Source organism: Heptranchias perlo, chromosome 5 (assembly GCF_035084215.1).
Source record: "Heptranchias perlo isolate sHepPer1 chromosome 5, sHepPer1.hap1, whole genome shotgun sequence".
NCBI classification, from domain to species: domain Eukaryota; kingdom Metazoa; phylum Chordata; class Chondrichthyes; order Hexanchiformes; family Hexanchidae; genus Heptranchias; species Heptranchias perlo.
Window position 1 is genome coordinate 72688945 of NC_090329.1, and position 18769 is coordinate 72707713.

General features: G+C 45.8%; 1 protein-coding gene across 50 annotated transcripts in view; it reads left to right on the forward strand.

Moving 5' to 3' along the window:
- The window catches only part of trdn (triadin), a 471335-nt gene that overhangs the window by 288228 nt on the left and 164338 nt on the right, over window positions 1-18769 (forward strand). For all 50 annotated transcript variants that reach the window (XM_067984607.1, XM_067984633.1, XM_067984632.1 and 47 more), the window contains 2 exons: window positions 6794-6844; window positions 14176-14226. In XM_067984607.1, the coding sequence (XP_067840708.1) occupies window positions 6794-6844; window positions 14176-14226 (102 nt within the window). The remainder of the gene's footprint in view (window positions 1-6793; window positions 6845-14175; window positions 14227-18769) is intronic.

Sequence of the window (18769 nt, forward strand, 5' to 3'; positions counted from 1 at the left end):
GTCAGGAAAAGTGAGTTCATTTGCTGATTCACCCACATCCTGTGTTGTACAACACCCCCCTTTTACTTTGTCTTGGCAAACATACTCCATCACATCATTCTTCACACCCACGTAAGTGTCACCAGCAACCATCCTTCACTTTCTAAGCACTTCCTCACCTCCCCATTTATGCACCCACCACTGCCACTCACCCCAATCCTTATGCAATATGATGTACCTGACTGATAGTCACCCTCTGATGCATCTGTATGATATTCAGCCTCACCCAATGCACTGCATGCATCGGGTGAATATAGCACCTTCAGTCACTCACAAGTCTGTTCTTTCGCTCCTTGTGGGAGAAGAGAGCGCAAAACGTAAGGGAGAGGGTGAGGACTGGAGGTGGCCCTCCACAAATAGTCCAGCTCACATATGCAGAGGAGGAGGCCATGGAGATAAGTGGAACAGCTGCATCACTATCCATCGGAGATGGAGAGACTGGGAACCCGCAGATGCCTGGTGACAGAACTTTAACATCTTTCACACACATGATGACTTTATTTCATCAATGACTGAAGTATGAGAAACCTGAATATGGGGATTGGCAAGATTGTTACTTTTCCACAACTAATTCATATCGCGTTCCGATGTCTTCCAGGGCCTTCACATGCACAAGAAGAATGTAGCATGATGAAAAATAGTGATTCCTCAGAGGACCTCATTCCTTCTGAGGGTCACAGGACATACAGCCATGCATCAGTGCAGAGACTCGCACTTCTGTGGGTCCTGTTAGCCAGATAGTTGGGTTGTCACCTGGTGATTCAACACTCACAAGTGAGCACAAGCAAACACTGGTGGCAGGGGAAGCTGTGGAGAGTCCATATCAGAGGGCGCAATCCTCTCCAAGCTCTGGTCAACTGGACACAGATGCTGAACCCCGGGGGCCATCGTTGAGAAGGAGATTGATTGAGGTATAGCTGCACCTTTGCACACTCTCCACAATAGTGGAGAGGATGGAGGAGTACAACTCCAACACTAGTGGGTTGTTGTCACATGTAAGTGCGAGAATGTCTGTAGTGGAGAGAGTGGCCACCATCACTGAGCTTCAGGCATGGCACTCAAATAAGTCCATACAAGCCATGACCACGGCCGTGCAAGAGATGTATGCCGCCTTAAACAGGATGACAGGTACCTTATCGGTGGCCTTACAAGGCAGCACATATGTTCACCAACCTGCTGTCCAGCAGAGTGGCAGGGGTGATGTGCTATTGGCCCGGGAGAGGGATGAAGGCAAAAGGGAACATGGAAGTGGGAACTCCACTCAAAGGCTCAAACGTCTCACCCGTTCCCCCCACCCCCCCAACCAGTACCCAAAATGCTGCCTCCTCACCCGATGTACGAGTCCGACCCTGCATAGGTGCAGGTGAAGCAGTCGAGGGTCCCTTACGGGCTCCAAAACCCAGAGGTCGTAGGCCGAGAGCATCTCAGCAGTCAGGACAGGGATCTGAGCAGCCTGCCACTACATCTGCTGAGGCCAATGGGGCAGCACCATGTAGAAGCAGTAAGAAGTTTAAGTTTAAGCAATTGTAGTTCACCAAGGATATGTACAAGGGTGTTTGAAGAAATATCATTTTGTGATAGCTCCTTTTTTTATATTGACACAATCAAATTTATTGATTATCACCAATTCCACGTCTTGGCCATTATTGGGCCAGAGTGTTAAGTCGCCCTTTCATTTGCTTCATGATGAATGTCAATGCATGACGGTATCCATTGGGCGGATGTGCAATGGATGTACGCGTGGGTGAAGGTCTGTTTTGTGCAAAGGGAGTGGGGGGGGGGGGGTGGCGGTTGTGCTAGCCGACGTCAGTGTCCCAATGTCTTTATTTTGACACTTTTATTATGAGAACCAATGATAGATGAGAGCATTCCTGGCATCCCAGACAACAATTTGCGTGGAAGGTCTGGCGACGGGTGCACCGTCATCATATTCCTCCTCCTCGTCCTCTTCCTTGTCCTTCTCATCCTCTTCCTCTTGTTCAGTGTTGTCACCAACAGAGGATGAAGGACAAGTGCCTTTGTCCTCCTCCACCTCTAAACCTCCTGTTGTGCTAGGCTGTGCAGGACGCAGCACACCATGATGATTCTGCACACCATCCGTGGCGAGTACTGAATGTCTCCTCCAGACCTATTCAGGCACCTGAAGCATATCTTCAACATGCCTATGGCTTGCTCAATGACACAGCTGGTGATCATGTGGCTCTGGTTGTATCGCTGTTGCACCTCATTAGTGGGGTTCCTCACATGAGCCATGTTTGCATGGGGTATCCCTTGTCTCCAATGAGCCAGCCCTTAAGTCTGTCTCCTGTTTGGAAGAGATCTGGAATGTTGGACTGGCGCAGAATGAAAGCACCATGACAGCTGCCAGGAAATCTGGCGGACATCTGCATAAATCTCTTCACATATCAGCTGTGCATTGATGGGGTGAAAGCCCTTTCGGTTTATGTGGTGGTCCTCCGATTGCCACATGTGTGCAATCGATTGCGCCCTGCACCCATGCTCCAGCCAGAGAGGCGAAACCCACTGCCCGCTCGTTCTGGCTGATGTCGTCAGGGGGCAAGTTCACGTAATTGGATGCCCAGGCAAACAACCTATCCATCACCTGCCTTATACACTTATGCACAGATGATGGAGACACTCTGGAGATGTCACTGGTGGCACCATGGAAGGATCCAGTGGTGAAGATATTGAGGGCAGTCGTTACTTTTACTGCGACAGGCAATGCGTAGTCCAGTGGGGAACAGCTCTTCCTGAAGGAGACTGCAGATGTCTCCGTCCACCTGCTGACTCAAACTGAGCCTGCAAAGGCATTGCTTCTCGGGGGTCCAGGAAGCTCAGCCTCTGCCTGTATACCCTCTCACGTGGGTAGTGCCTCCTGCGACCTCGGCTCCTCTGTTAGTCCCTCTCTGCTGTTCTCAGGTCCTTGTTGCGCACCTCTGTCTTATGCACCTGCAGATCTCATCACAATACAACGTGGCTGATGACGGTGTTCATTTTCCTCCTCCTCAGATGTCCTCTGGAATACATCCATTGTGCCCTCCCATCCTGATCTTGAGACTCCAAAGTTTTCCTAAAGTTGTCTCAACACAAGAACTCCCAGTCTCAACAAGAACTCTCATCCAAACTTTTGCCTGAGAGAACTAAGAGACCAGCTGCAATGCCTGAGCTTTTATTGAGCTGTATCAATCATAGGTTTAAAGGGCCAAATCAACTTTTGCATGAATCTCGCCTCCGTTTCATTGGCAAGATTCAGAAGCCATGGGAAACCCATGCTGGTGAAGTAAAATTTGTTTCTGGTTCAGAATCAATTAAAAAAATTACCTACCTCAAGTACTACAAGTAGGTAAATTGGGCTATGAATGATTCGCCCGCCGGCATTAAGTGGGGACATGACTTCCAGGTTTTAGATGCACGCGCATCCAGACACACCCACGTTAAACCCGCAAGTGGGCACGTTGGAGTCATGTTGCAGTCGCGATCTAAAATGTTGTTAGTTTAATCTCCCACCTATCCCCAAACCATCTGTTCTTTGCTGTAGGTGAATGGGGTAGATATCCCTTCCTAACAGCACTGTGGGAGAACCTTCACCACACGGACTGCAGCGTTCCATCTTCTCAAGGGCATTTAGGGATGGGCAATAAATATTGGCCTTGCCAGCGATGCCCACATCCCATGAACGAATAAAAAAAAATACTGCTGAAGCAAGTGAAAAAGGCCAAGATGAATCATATGTGAAATCATAGGAAATTTTATATACCTTAAATAAAGTAGTTGGCCTATAAATCAGCACATGAACAGGTAGGCCCTAGGTGCACATGATATTGGGCCTCGGGTCCCATTTTAAATGAGACAGGTGAGCTGCGGACACATGCTGGGCATCTCCAGACAAGAGTCTTGAAATTGCGGGCCACTGCATCTCTGGCAGAGGCCTCTGGTAAGTGTTTAAAGAGGAACAGAAGGTGATCAGGAGGCTGGACAATGAGGCTGGAAGGTGATTGGGAGAGGGCATGATCGGGGGCTGGCAACAGACCGCGGGACTGCACTGGAGGAGGGAGAGGCCCTCCTCAAGTGCAGTCCCGCAGACCGTTCTTTGCTGTAGGTGCATGGGGTAGATATCCCTTCCTAACAGCACTGTGGGAGAACCTTCACCACACGCACTGCAGCGTTCCACCTTCTCAAGGGTAACTAGGAATGGGCAATAAATGCTGGCCTTGCCAGCGATGCCCACATCCCATGAACGAATAAAATAAAAAGGCACCTCCCGGTTCAACATTCAAGTAATTGTTTTTTAAAAACGTCATTTTCGTGGTTGGGCCACATTTAGACCTGGTTTTCCTGAACCCAGCCAGCCTGGCAACGGCTGCATTCAGGGCAACCCAATTTTGCACAGAGGACTGCAAACAGGTATTAGACCCCTTATTTGCATATGCAAAGGACCTAATGCTTGCTTCAGGCGCAGGCACTGGACACCCATTTTTTTGCCTTTACCAATATGGTAGATGGTACACTTCCAGCTCACGAGAGCACACCCTGCCCACCATATTGGAGGCTTAAGTGCATTCTTGCCCTTGATAAAAGGGAGTGGTGCCATCAAGTTTCTAGGCCTATGTATTTTCAACTTAACCTCACAACTAGTGGGTGTCTGTTTGTTCACTTGAATCCGCCAGTAATTTTTGTTCTGTACTAAACTATATAATAAAATACTAGTGTTTGTGATAGTGTGTTACTTAGAATGAATGATGTGGAGATGCCAGTGATGGACTGGGATGGAGGAATGTAAGGAATCTTACAACACCAGGTTATAGTCCAACAGTTTTATTTGAAAATCACAAGCTTTCGGAGGCTTTCTCCTTCGTCAGGTGAGTGTGGGATTCCATGAAGGTTACCGCATTTATAGTCAGAGAACAATGCCTGGTGATTACAGATAATCTTTCCAACTGCCCGTTGTCAAGGCAATCAAAGGAGTCGAATAGTGTTCAGACAGAGAGACATTACATACAGGACTACTGAATATACAAACGGTCAGAACCCAAAGACAGAGAGAGAGAGAAACATCCGAAAGGAAGAGAAAGAGAGAGAATGACCAGTTGTATTAAAAACAGATAACTCTTTTTTCGCTGGTGGAGTTACGTGTAGCGTGACATGAACCCAAGATCCCGGTTGAGGCCGTCCTCATGGGTGCGGAACTTGGCTATCAATTTCTGCTTGACGATTTTGCGTTGTCGTGTGTCTCGAAGGCCGCCTTGGAGAACGCTTACCTGAAGATTGGTGGCTGAATGTCCTTGACTGCTGAAGTGTTTCCCGACGTTGCAGGAAAGGATGCCCCGGAGCATGGTACATTGGCGAGACCATGCAGACTCTGCGACAACGGATGAACGGACACCATGCAACAATCGCCAGACAGGAGGGTTCCCTCCCAGTCGGGGAACACTTCAGCAGTCAAGGACATTCAGCCACCGATCTTCGGGTAAGCGTTCTCCAAGGCGGCCTTCGAGACACACGACAACGCAAAATCGTCGAGCAGAAATTGATAGCCAAGTTCCGCACCCATGAGGACGACCTCAACCGGGATCTTGGGTTCATGTCACGCTACACGTAACCCCACCAGCGAAAAAAGAGTTATCTGTTTTTAATACAACTGGTCATTCACTCTCTTTCTCTTCCTTTCGGATGTTTCTCTCTCTCTCTCTCTCTCTCTGTCTTTGGGTTCTGACCGTTTGTATATTCAGTAGTCCTGTGCGTAATGTCTCTCTGTCTGAACACTATTCGACTCCTTTGATTGCCTTGACAACGGGCAGTTGGAAAGATTATCTGTAATCACCAGGTATTGTTCTCTGACTATAAATGCGGTAACCTTCCATGGAATCCCACACTCACCTGACGAAGGAGAAAGCCTCCGAAAGCTTGTGATTTTCAAATAAAACTGTTGGACTATAACCTGGTGTTGTAAGATTCCTTACATTGAATGAAAACAGTGAAAGTCAGCTGCTGGCACTGTGCATATTTAGTTAATCAAAGCTTACAGAATTCCTTTAGGACCAGGACCCAGCCATACCAAAAATATATACTGGATATTCATCTGACACGATTACTGGAGCGGTGAATTCTACAAAAGGTTGCACTAGCTTTATATAGTTCTGTATCTGCATAATTTGTTACACTATTGGTAGCACAAGCTAACAGTAACATATATATATTGGACTGCTCCTCTAAATCTGGCCTCTTGTGCTTCCCCGATTTTCATCACCCTAAAATTGGCAGCTGTGCCTTCAGCTGCTTCGGGTTAAAATTCAGAACGGCTCTGGAATTCCCTCCCTAAACCTCTCCACCTCTTAAGGAGCGTCTCCTTTAAGACGCTCCTTAAGAGCACCTTAAAACCTATTTGACCAAGCCAGTCCGAATATTTCTTTATGCGACTCGGTGTAAAATTTTGTCTGATAACGCTCCTGTGAATCCCCTCGGAATATTTAACTATGTTAAAGGCTATATAAATGCAAATTGTTGTTATTATAAATGGCCCAAAGACTTCAGGTATAACTTTGTGTTCTGGACATGTGTTTCTGTGGATCCTTATTGCACAAATTAGTAATTACATTTATTTTCTAAAATATAATTTAAATTTTTCTCAGGCCCAAGCTCCCTGTGAAAGTCATAGGTATCAAAGAAAAAGGGTTATTAATATTTTTCAGATAAATATGTATTATATACATTAATCTATATTTTGAATAACTATATCATTCATTTTATTTGGTAGAGATTGAAAAAGCAAAGCAGAGAAAGGCGACAATCCAGGCAAAGGAGAAAGGTAATAAAGTTTGTTGTGTTGCTGTGGAAATGCATTTCTAAACTTCCAATATGGCGGGCGGCACATTAGGTACGGAATTCTACTCAATAATTAATACAATTTTTTAAAATTTTGTTTTATTTAACTTTTGATGCCTGTCATATTAGCAGCTGGTTGGTATCAAATTATTGAGAAGAATAGGTTTTAGCAGAGAAACTTTAAACATGAAGTGGACTATTACCCAGATTATGGGGGTTAAATTGGATAACCCCCAAATCCAGGCGTGGGGGTCGTGGTGCGCGATTAATCTGCGCCCGGTTGTTGAGATGCAGGCTGCACATGACTTTCATGCTGCCTTGTCATTCACCTGATTCCTTGGCTGTGCTGTTGAGTGCTGCTCACCAGCAGGGGGCCCTGATAACGCGTGAGTGGTTAGCACCACGTAAAGGCAGCCTGCACCTCTTATTTGCAAAATATAAGATATGGGTCTGTACCGAGTCTGAATGGAGATCAGATAGCGCACACGTAAAACGCGGATGCAGGTCCCGTCTCTATGTTTACAAACTGTTGAGTTATGTAAACATTGTTGAAACATTGAATAAAGGTTGTGCACGACTAAGTCCCACATCCTCCAATCTGCAGGCCAGACCTCACCAATCTGCTGATCTGAGTTTGTACCAGGCCAAGGTTCTCTGATGATGCACTAGAGGCCTTGTTGCAAGAGGTGGACAGAAGGAGGGGCATCCTATATCCGCAGAGGGGCAAGAGGCCCTCCAGACATATGCTTAAGAGGCAGTGAGAGGCAGTAGGGGATGAAGTCAGTGTCAGGTGCATAGCACCGTGAACATGGATGCAGTGCAGGAAGAAGTTCAATGCTTTGACACGAGTGGTCAAGGTGAGTGAGGTCAACTGTCAAGTGGTGTCTCCTACCAACTCCACCACTAGCCTCATCCACTGCTCCACACATTACATCCCCTGTCACGCACCTACCAACAAACTCTTTCAATCAGTACTCAACTCTTCCAATCAGATGCTTCCTCTCACCCTCACACATTACCACTGTTGCAAGCCACACACCCACAACTCACAGGTCACACGCACTGGCAGCTATTTAACCATGACTGCCACATCACCCAAACAGAGAAGGTGGCGCATAACAGGAGGCAGCAAGTGGCAGCGGCTCCATGGAACATGAACCTGCTGTTAGGTTGAGAGCATTCCTGTCCCACCACTGCCACTCCGCCAGTGCTTTTGCAATTGCCTGTCAGCTAGTCAGCCCACTCTCTGTGAAGTATTGAAACTTTATTATAGGAAGATAGGAACAGGAGTAGGCCATTTAGTTCCTCGAGCCTGTTCTGCCACTCAATGAGATCACAGTTGATCTGTGACCTAACTCCATATACCCACCGTAGCCTCATATCCCTTAATAGACAGGCGTTTCTGCGGCCGCAACCGAGACTCCAGGATGGTGTGTTGCCTCCCTGGTGCAAGGATCAAGGATGTCTCGGAGCGGCTACAGAACATTTTGGAGGGGGAGGGCGAACAGCCAGCTGTCGTGGTGCACATAGGCACCAACGATATAGGTAAAAAAGGGGATGAGGTCCTAAAAGCAGAATATAGGGAGTTAGGAGGTAAATTAAAAAATAGGACCTCAAAGGTAGTAATCTCAGGATTGCTGCCAGTGCCACGTGCTAGTCAGAGTAGAAATAGGAGGATATTTCAAATGAATACGTGGCTAGAGGAATGGTGCAAGGTGGAGGGATTCAAATTCCTGGGACACTGGAAACGGTTCTGGGGGAGGTGGGACCAGTACAAACCGGATGGTCTGCACCTGGGCAGGGCCAGGACCGCTGTCCTAGGAGGAGTGTTTGCTAGTGCTGTTGGGGAGGGTTTAAACTAAAGTGGCAGGGGGTTGGGAACCTGAGCAGGGAGAGAGAGGAAAGCGTAACAGGAAGGGACAGAAGGTATGGAGTAATAGGTAAAGTGTTAAAAAAGGAAAAAGCAGGAACTAAGCATCACAAAACAGATTTGAAAGTTCTTTATCTGAATGCACGTAGCATTCGTAATAAAATGGACGAGTTAACGGCACAAATAACTACGTATGGGTATGATCTTGTGGCCATTACAGAAACATGGCTGCAGGGTGACAACGACTGGGAATTAAATATGCCAGGGTATTTAACAATCAGGAAGGACAGGCAGGAAGGAAGGGGAGGTGGGGTGGCTATGTTAATAAAGGAAGGAATCACTGTAATACAGAGAAATGATATTGGGACAAAGCATCAAGATAATGAAACAGTTTGGGTGGAGATAAGGAATAATAAGGGGAAAAAAACATTAGTGGGCGTAGTATATAGGCCTCCTAATAGTTGCAACTCTGCTGGAAGAAGTATTAATCAGGAGATAGTCGGGGCATGTAATAAGGGAACAGCCATAATTATGGGGGATTTTAATTATCATATTAACTGGACAAATCAAATTGGGCAGAGCAGCCTTGAGGACGAGTTCATTGAATGCATCAGGGATGGATTTCTTGAGCAGTATGTAACTGATCCTACAAGGGGGCAGGCAACCTTGGACCTGGTCCTGTGTAATGAGTCAGGATTAATTAATAATGTCCTAGTTAAGGATCCCCTTGGAACGAGCGACCACAACATGGTTGAATTCCATATCCAATTAGAGGGTGAGAAGGTTGATTCTCAAACAAGCGTACTGAGCTTGAATAAAGGAGACTATGATGGTATGAGAGCGGAATTGATTAAAGTGGACTGGGAAAATAGATTAAAGGGTAAGACGGTACATGAGCAGTGGTGTTCATTTAGGGAGTTATTTTACAACTTTCAAAATAAATATATTCCACTGAGGAAAAAAGGGTGTAAAAGAAATGACAGCCATCCGTGGCTAAGTAAAGAAATCAAGGATAGTATCCGACTAAAAACAAGGACATATAAGGTAGCCAAACTTAGTGGGAGGATAGAAGATTGGGAATTCTTCAAAAGACAGCAAAAAGTAACTAAAGGATTGATTAAGAAAGGGAAGTTAGATTATGAAAAGAAATTAGCAAAAAATATAAAAACAGATAGCAAGAGTTTCTATAGTTATATAAAAAGAAAAAGGGTGGCTAAGGCAAACATAGGTCCCTTAGAGGATGAGACCGGGAAATTAATGGTGGGAAACATGGAGATGGCAAAAATGCTGAACAAATATTTTGTTTCAGTCTTTACAGTAGAGGACACTAAGAATATCCCAACACTGGACAAACAGGGGACTCTCGGGGGGGAGGAGCTAAATACGATTAAAATCACTCAGGAGATGGTACTCAGTAAAATAATGGGACTCAAGGCGGATAAATCCCCTGGACCTGATGGCTTCCATCCTAGGGTCTTGAGGGAAGTGGCAGTAGGGATTGTGGATGCTTTGGTGATAGTTTTCCAAAATTCCCTGGACTCAGGAGAGGTCCCGGCAGATTGGAAAACTGCTAATGTAACACCGTTATTTAAAAAGGGTAGTAGGCAGAAGGCTGGAAATTATAGGCCAGTTAGCTTAACATCTGTGGTGGGTAAAATTTTGGAGTCTATTATTAAGGAGACAGTAACGGAACATTTAGATAAGCATAATTTAATAGGACAAAGTCAGCATGGCTTTATGAAGGGGAAGTCATGTCTGACAAATTTGCTTGAGTTCTTCGAGGATATAACGTATAGGGTGGATAAAGGGGAACCAGTGGACGTAGTGTATTTAGACTTCCAGAAGGCATTCGACAAGGTGCCACATAAAAGATTATTACTTAAGATAAAAAATCACGGGATTGGGGGTAATATTCTGGCATGGGTGGAGGATTGGTTATCGAACAGGAAGCAGAGAGTTGGGATAAATGGTTCATTTTCGGACTGGCAACCAGTAACCAGTGGTGTTCCACAGGGGTCGGTGCTGGGTCCCCAACTCTTTACAATCTATATTAACGATTTGGAGGAGGGGACCGAGTGCAACATATCAAAATTTGCAGATGATACAAAGATGGGAGGGAAAGTAGAGAGTGAGGAGGACATAAAAAACCTGCAAGGGGATATAGACAGGCTGGGTGAGTGGGCGGAGATTTGGCAGATGCAATATAATATTGGAAAATGTGAGGTTATGCACTTTGGCAGGAAAAATCAGAGAGCAAGTTATTTTCTTAATGGCGAGAGACTGGAAAGTACTGCAGTACAAAGGGATCTGGGGGTCCTAGTGCAAGAAAATCAAAAAGTTGGTATGCAGGTGCAGCAGGTGATCAAGAAAGCCAACGGAATGTTGGCTTTTATTGCTAGGGGGATAGAATATAAAAACAAGGAGGTATTGCTGCAGTTATATAAGGTATTGGTGAGACCGCACCTGGAATACTGCATACAGTTTTGGTCTCCATACTTAAGAAAAGACATACTTGCTCTCGAGGCAGTACAAAGAAGGTTCACTCGGTTAATCCCGGGGATGAGGGGGCGGACATATGAGGAGAGGTTGAGTAGATTGGGACTCTACTCATTGGAGTTCAGAAGAATGAGAGGCGATCTTATTGAAACATATAAGATTGTGAAGGGTCTTGATCGGGTGGATGCAGTAAGGATGTTCCCAAAGATGGGTGAAACTAGAACTAGGGGGCATAATCTTAGAATAAGGGGCTGCTCTTTCAAAACTGAGATGAGGAGAAACTTCTTCACTCAGAGGGTGGTAGGTCTGTGGAATTTGCTGCCCCAGGAAGCTGTGGAAGCTACATCATTAGATAAATTTAAAACAGAAATAGACAGTTTCCTAGAAGTAAAGGGAATTAGGGGTTATGGGGAGCGGGCAGGAAATTGGACATGAAGCTGAGTTCGGATCGGTCAATGCCCTGTGGGTGGCGGAGAGGGCCCAGGGGCTCTGTGGCCGGGTCCTGCTCCGACTTCTTGTGTTCTTTAGATTTGTGGTTGGGATCAGATCAGCCATGATCTTATTGAATGGCGGAGCAGGCTCGAGGGGCCGATTGGCCTACTCCTGCTCCAATTTCTTATGTTCTTATGTTCTTATGTTCTTAATACCTTTGGTTGATAAAAATCTATCAATCTCAGATTTAAAATGTTGGCTGGAGCGTTGAGTTCCAAAATCGTATCTGTCCCTTTAAGTTAGCGTTGCACACTGATCTAACGCATATTCTCCTTACTTTACAAGCTGCCGGTGATCGCTATCTGCGCGTGCGCGAAGGCGTCCAGCGCACGTCACGATAGATGCTATTTCGGGCCCTTAGGAGGCCGCGTAGTGCCTACAAAATCAGCGCTACACGGCCCAATTCATAGCCCCATGTTTTGTTGCTCTGCACAGCTTTAAGGAAGGTTCAACCTTAAGAAGATCCCACCGCAGAGAAGCTTTCGGTGGTAAAATTAAAAGATTCTCATTGTTTGTGGATCGGTGGCTGAGTGGTTAAGACATGGAGCAGGATTTTAGCTCCGAACGGGTTTCCAGTGGGAAACTGCTCCAGTGAGTTAATTTCCTACCTGCCAGGGCCAGCATGAGACCACAGCGATTTTACCCAGCGGGCCTTGTTTACATGCTGCTGTTCAGATCCCCACCCGTTCCGAGCAGGAAGAACGCACAGAGCGACTGCCGACAGGTGAGGATCGGACGGCCAAGGCCCACCCGCCAGCTTGCAGGTATGTGATGGGGAGGGGGTTTTGGGAGGGCCTTGTGAGAGGAAATAGACCAGGACAAGAGAGGTCACGACTTTCCTTGTGAGGCCCGAAGGAGCATTCCGGCTCCTCATGCCCCATAAAGGAAGGTTTTACACTTACCTCAGAGAGCTTCTTCTGTCTGCAGAATAGCTGCAGACCTCCTTCAGCCTGGCGTGAAAGCCGCCATGGCTTCCCCGCTCAGGCCTCAGTTAAAATGCAATCATGTTCCAATTAATGTAATAGGACCCCGATTTCCATAAATCTATTAGGATCCTGCCTGTTTTAGGCAGGCATCTAATCTCATCTACCTGCCAAACCCTGCAGGTTAAAATTCAGAACTGCTCAGTTAGGAGAGCGTAAGAAAGCTATTCCTTATTCACTGGCTATCTGCCAAGTTTCCACCAGGCAGGTAGAGTTAAAATTGATCCCGTGCTCTTAGCTGGCCATGATCTTGGGTTAAACCTTTGGCTTGGCTGACACTTAAAAACATCAGCAACATATCTGTAATCAACTTCAGAGGGTATTTATTGAGCTACCGAGCCACTGAGCATAACATTTCAGAAATGATCAATCCCACCAGGTAGCAGGCACTGTCCTATCAGCTGAGCATCGTTGTTCTCTTGAATCTTGGAGTCAGTGACTTATATTACGTTCACTCAAACTGTTACTTCACTCAAATCGTTACTGAAGTTTTGATTGATCAGCCATGAGGCAGGAGATTAAAAAGGGAGAAAATTACTTTAAATGAAATTCTACTGAGGAACTACGTGTGCAGTGGGTTAGTTACTGGCTGTTTGTTCTGAGGCCCGAGTACAAACACAGTCCAGACTGATGGAATGAAAGGTTCTCCTGCCTGCTGGCTGTTGACTATAAGGACCTGAGATGAAATGATTTTGGACACCATCAATCTATTTCCCACTGAGCATGGCCTATAACACAAAACTGATTCTAACTTGGCACTTTTGGATAATCTCATTCCATAGAACGTGTGTGGGAAATAGAGAGAATGTCACACTGCTGCAGTAGGCCGGGATTGAAGTTTGCTGTTGAGGCAGAATAGAGGGAACTTTATTCCAGTTTTGGTTGTGCTACACCTAACCTGGGAATGCTTGGTGCTAATACTGGCTGCCTGAAATGGGAATTATTCCATTTTCCAATACTAACATCCTTGGCGAGCAGGAATTATACCAGAGTTCAGAGTCTGAATTATTTTTGTGATAATCTCACAACGTTCTTCTTAAGGAACATTTCTAACAGAAAATCATATGTTTGGGCACCTTTTTAAAAGGGGAATTGACATCTGATAAGGCACCTTTCAAGGTTTGAATTACAAAGAAAAAATAGATTGCAGTTGTTTAATGCAGCTGAAATCCTACTTGGCAGCTAGCCTGGTAGAATTTCAGCAGAGTTTTCATGTTAAATTGCTTCTAGTGTTCCAGGAACTTAGCCTGTGGAAACTTCCCAACACACTGACAATGTCCATTTAAATATTTTGGCCAGTTTTACAGCCAAGACTCAAAATTAATTAAATATTGTTGCTGATTTTATGAGGCATTGCTAATGAGTTCTTCCATTCATAATGGATTTTAATTAAGAATGGTTATTCCTGGAGGGTGTGTATGAATAATATATTTGTTACATAATTACTAATGTGTATTTTAATATTATCTACAGAACCAGAAAAGCTGAAAAAAGCAAAATCAGCTCCAGCATCTACAACAAAAGGTAATAAGGAACACGTATGGGAACAAAATTGTAATGAATAATTTCAACATTGTTGTTTAATATTTTGTAAGAAAGTGAACCATCTGTTCATAATTTATGTAAGAATTGAGGGCCCTATATTTTTAAAAGCAGAGATAGGTAGTGTCATTGCAGTATAGTCCTATGAAACCTGATGCAAGTTTTTCTCTCTTATATCCTCTCCATTACCAAGACCGCCTATTTCGACCTCCATAATATCACCCGTCTCCGCCCCTGCCTCAGCTCATCTGCTGCTGAAACCCTCATCCATGCCTTTGTTACCTCCAGACTCGACTATTCCAATGATACCCTGGCCAGCCTCCCACCTTCCGCCCTCTGTAAACTTGAGTTCATCCAAAACTCTGCTGCCCGTATCCTAACTCGCACCAAGTCCCGTTCACCCATCACTCCTCTGCTCGCTGACCCACATTGGCTCCCGGATGAAAGGGAAGTGAGCTGAAAGTAACAGGAGAGGGAGATGGGGATGGGAAGAACTGCCTCTGTGGGAGGGAGGTGTAGGAAATGTTTTTCAGCAGGGGGGTGGGGTGTTAGAAAAGTGCCTCAGCTGGAGGGCACTGAAACATTTCTTCAGTAGTGGAGGAGTTGGAAAAACTATAGTGTGGGGGTTTGGAAAAGTACCTCTGTGAGGGATGGGGGACATTACTTTAGTGAGGTGGGGTTGGAAAAGTATCTGTGAGGGATGGGGGGAAAACTGCTCAGTGTGGGTAGTTTGAAATAGTGGGGATGTCTCCAATTTTTCAATGAATGAGGAATCCCAACTTTTCTAATATTGATTATGATATTTTAAAAACTACACAAGTCCCAATGTTATTACCTTTAGTAAGCCCCAATTTTAAAAATGATAAATAGGCCCTACTTTTTCAAATATTGAAGAGGTTCTGATACTTCAGGTTTGAAAAGGCCCCAATTTTTTTTCTCTTCTGTATATTCAAATAAATTATATAATAAGCCCACTAATATATGCAACAGAATTAATTTTCCAAAATAAAAAACACATGATAAAACTTTATTGTAGTTTATTCAGAGAGCATTGCAAATTAAAATGTTTTTCTTGGTTCCCACTCATTAATTTCTAATGTAATGTAATGATGTAGATATATAGAATGCTATTTTCAGAGATTTCATCAGAGGAACTGGGTGTAGTAGAGGGGACTCTTGAATTTGGGGCTGAGGCACACTACTGGTTTCCGAAGCATTAATATCCTCACCTTAATTGAGGGAGAAATTTGTACCTGAAACATTAAAAAAAACAAGTGGGAGCCTTGTCGATGAGTAGTGGGAGAGGAAAGGAAGGTGGGCAAATTTAAAACAAAAACAGAAATTCTGCAAGCATCAGCAGGTCAGTCAGCATCTGTGGAAAGAACAATTAAGTTAACGATTCAGGTGTAGACCCTTCATCAGAAATTTAACAAAATGGTTTAATTGGTACTCAAAAAGCAAAATACTGCAGATGCTGGAAATCTGAAATAAGTACAGAAAATGCTGGAAACGCTCAGAATCTAAGTGAATCTAAGTTGAACATGCCATATTTTCTGGCAATATAGTCGCAGTATTGATGTTGCCCCAGTATATTGTCTTTCTCGTAAATCTACTATCACCGCCATTGATCTGCTATTGACGTATTTTGGGATTGGTTAATAGGTTTGAGACATTCTGAGTTTGTTAACTAATTCTAAAACAACAAATTTCTTTATGAGATTTGTTTTCTGTTTTATATGTCATGTTAGAAAGGCAGTCACAGTGGGAAGATTTACCGTGAATGAGTGCAAAGTGCCTGCTGGAAAATATGATTATGAATAAGGACAAAATAAAATATGTAGAAAACTGTGCCAGGCCATTTTTGATCAATTTAAAGCTGGCATTCTGATGCAATTTTTCATTTGTTCCTGCATCCTTTTGTTATGTTCATTTCTGAACCATCTTAAATTATTCTCTGCCACACTCTGCTCTGGTCCAAATACCTGATTAGGTATTTCCAACTTTCTGCTGCTGCTTCTCTGTAAGAATCTGATAGAAGATATACAAGAGCAAAAGGGGTAATCATGACTTCTGATTTTCTCTTGTGTCTCTGGTGCCATTGTGGCCAGTAAGTAGCCATTATCCTTCCATATTACCTGCTTCAAATTGGAGATTTGCTTTGTGAGGAATCGTAAGCACTTAGGGGGGAAAATTCGACAAGGCCTATTATTGGGCGTTGGTAGCGCGATCCGCTATTAACCTGCACCCAATGGCTCCTGCACAGGCAGGACAAGACTTTTGTGAGGCCTGAGGATTTACCTTCAATCTGCGTTGGAAATCAACGTTGACGCAAGGATTCAATGCAACTCGCACTTTCCACCAGCGGGGATCCCCAGTCTCTTAAAGGCAAGGCTGTCGCTTAAAATCTCTTAAAGGTAGCCAGTACATGTTATTTGCTAAAAAATAACAATCTGTTGTCTGCACGGAGCATGAACGGAGATCAGACATCGCACACGTAAAACGCAGATGCAGGACCCGTCCCTATGTTTACAAACTGATGAGTTATGTTAAAACATTGAATAAAGGTTGTGCACTACTAAATCCCACATCCTCCAATGTGCATGCCAGACCTCACCAATCTGTCGATCTGAGTTTGTATCAGGCCTGCGAGAGAGCATACACCAAGGTTCTCAGATGATGCACTACCATACCAACAAACTCTTTCAATCAGTGCTCAACTCTTCCAATCAGATGCTTCCTCTCACCCTTACACATTACCACTGTTGCAAGCTGCCCACCCACAACTCATAGGCCACACACACTGGCAGCTATTCAACTATGACAGGCACATCACCCAGACATATGTCCCGTTTTCTTGCAGGAGAAGGTGGCACATAACAGGAAGCAGCAAGTGGCAGTGGCATTTAGCCCCTCAAGCCTGTTCCGCCATTCAATGATATCATGGCGGACCTGTGATCTAACTCCCATATACCCGCCTTAGCCTCCTATCCATTATATCATCACAGAAATCTATCAATCTCAGATTTAGAATTCACAATTCAGCTAGCATCAACTGCCATTTGCAGAAGAGCGTTCCAAACTTCTCCCACCCTTTGCGTGTAGCAGCATTTCCTAAATTCACTCCTGCACATCCTGGCTCTAAATGTTAGGCGATGTCCCTGCGTCCTAGTATTCAAGTATAGGAGACCTCCAAAAACAGTTACAAATGTCTCAGCAGTCCGAAGCAATAATCCAGCCACTAACCTGTAAATTCTGCATGGTCCCTTTAAATAGCGCTGGCGGGGGTCATCCAGGCACTCTAAAACACGTTCAGATGGTCGGGGTTAAGACTGTGGGCTCGATTTTGGCGTCGGGTTTCTGGCGGGTTTCCAGCGGGGGGGGCCCCCGAAAATCCCGATATCCGGTCACGTGACCGGATCGCGACGAAATCCCGGCCACTTCCGGGTACCACGCTGACGTGCGGGGCTGCGCGCGCAAGCCCCGCTGGTGGGAATCCCGCAGGCAATTAAAGCCAGTGGGGTTCCACTTGAGAGTACTTACCTTGCTTGTTGAGGTCAGTTAATGAGCTGAATCAGCTGTCAAAAGAGGAAGTGTGGGATTTTAGGTTCAAGGCAGTGAGTTTCACACACTGGGTGAAACAGTCTCTCTCCAACCGGGCGTGTTGCAGCCAGCAGCCTGTGGCAGGTGCCAAGGTGCACTCCACGGGGGAGAGCCCTCACCCACGCAGGAGGCCACCGCGTCACATAGGGCAACCCCTGCCCCCCACCACCCCCCGCCAAGCCAGAGGACAGACCGACACGAAACCGCAGCCCCAGTCCGAGGAACCACCCACCTACCCTGCACAACCCCTCAGACCAACACCTGCCAAATGGGTGGTGTGTGGACACCCTCGGAGGACGAATAGCATGACCAGCCCCAGCAGCCTCGCAGTCCACGCCGTCCGCCGCAGAGACGTGGAGCCCCCCAACACGGTGTTGTTGCACGCCCACCTGCACAGCAGGAGGGAGGGCTACCGCAGAGAGAGACGCATCGCAGAGGGCACTACCCTCGCCACAGGGTCCACAGACCGAGGCGCAGCTCCCCGGACCTCTCCGAGCAGCAGTGCACAGAGAGGCGCAGATTCGCTCGACATGTAGTCGTGGAGATCTGCAGCCTCTTTCATGCCGAGCTGCTCCTGGCTGGCCCCAGCACCAACTGCTTACCTGTCGCTGTCAAAGTCACCACTGCCCTCCACACCTTCTCCTCCGCATCCTTCCAGGGTGCAGCCGGCTACACCGCCGATGTCTCTCAGTCGTCTGCGCGGACGAGCCCTGCAAATACACCTGCACCTACTCTGCAGTAACACGATGGGTGGCATCAGTGGTGGGTCCTCATAGTGATACCCAGGAGCGGGCATTATTGGACACAGCGGACAGGATTCGCGGAGACGTGGCAGTGGTGGTGTCAATATAATGTGTGCTGTTTGTTGCTCTGAAATTCAATATAGGTAACACCCATGACAAACCCTCAGACACCCTTGTGCACC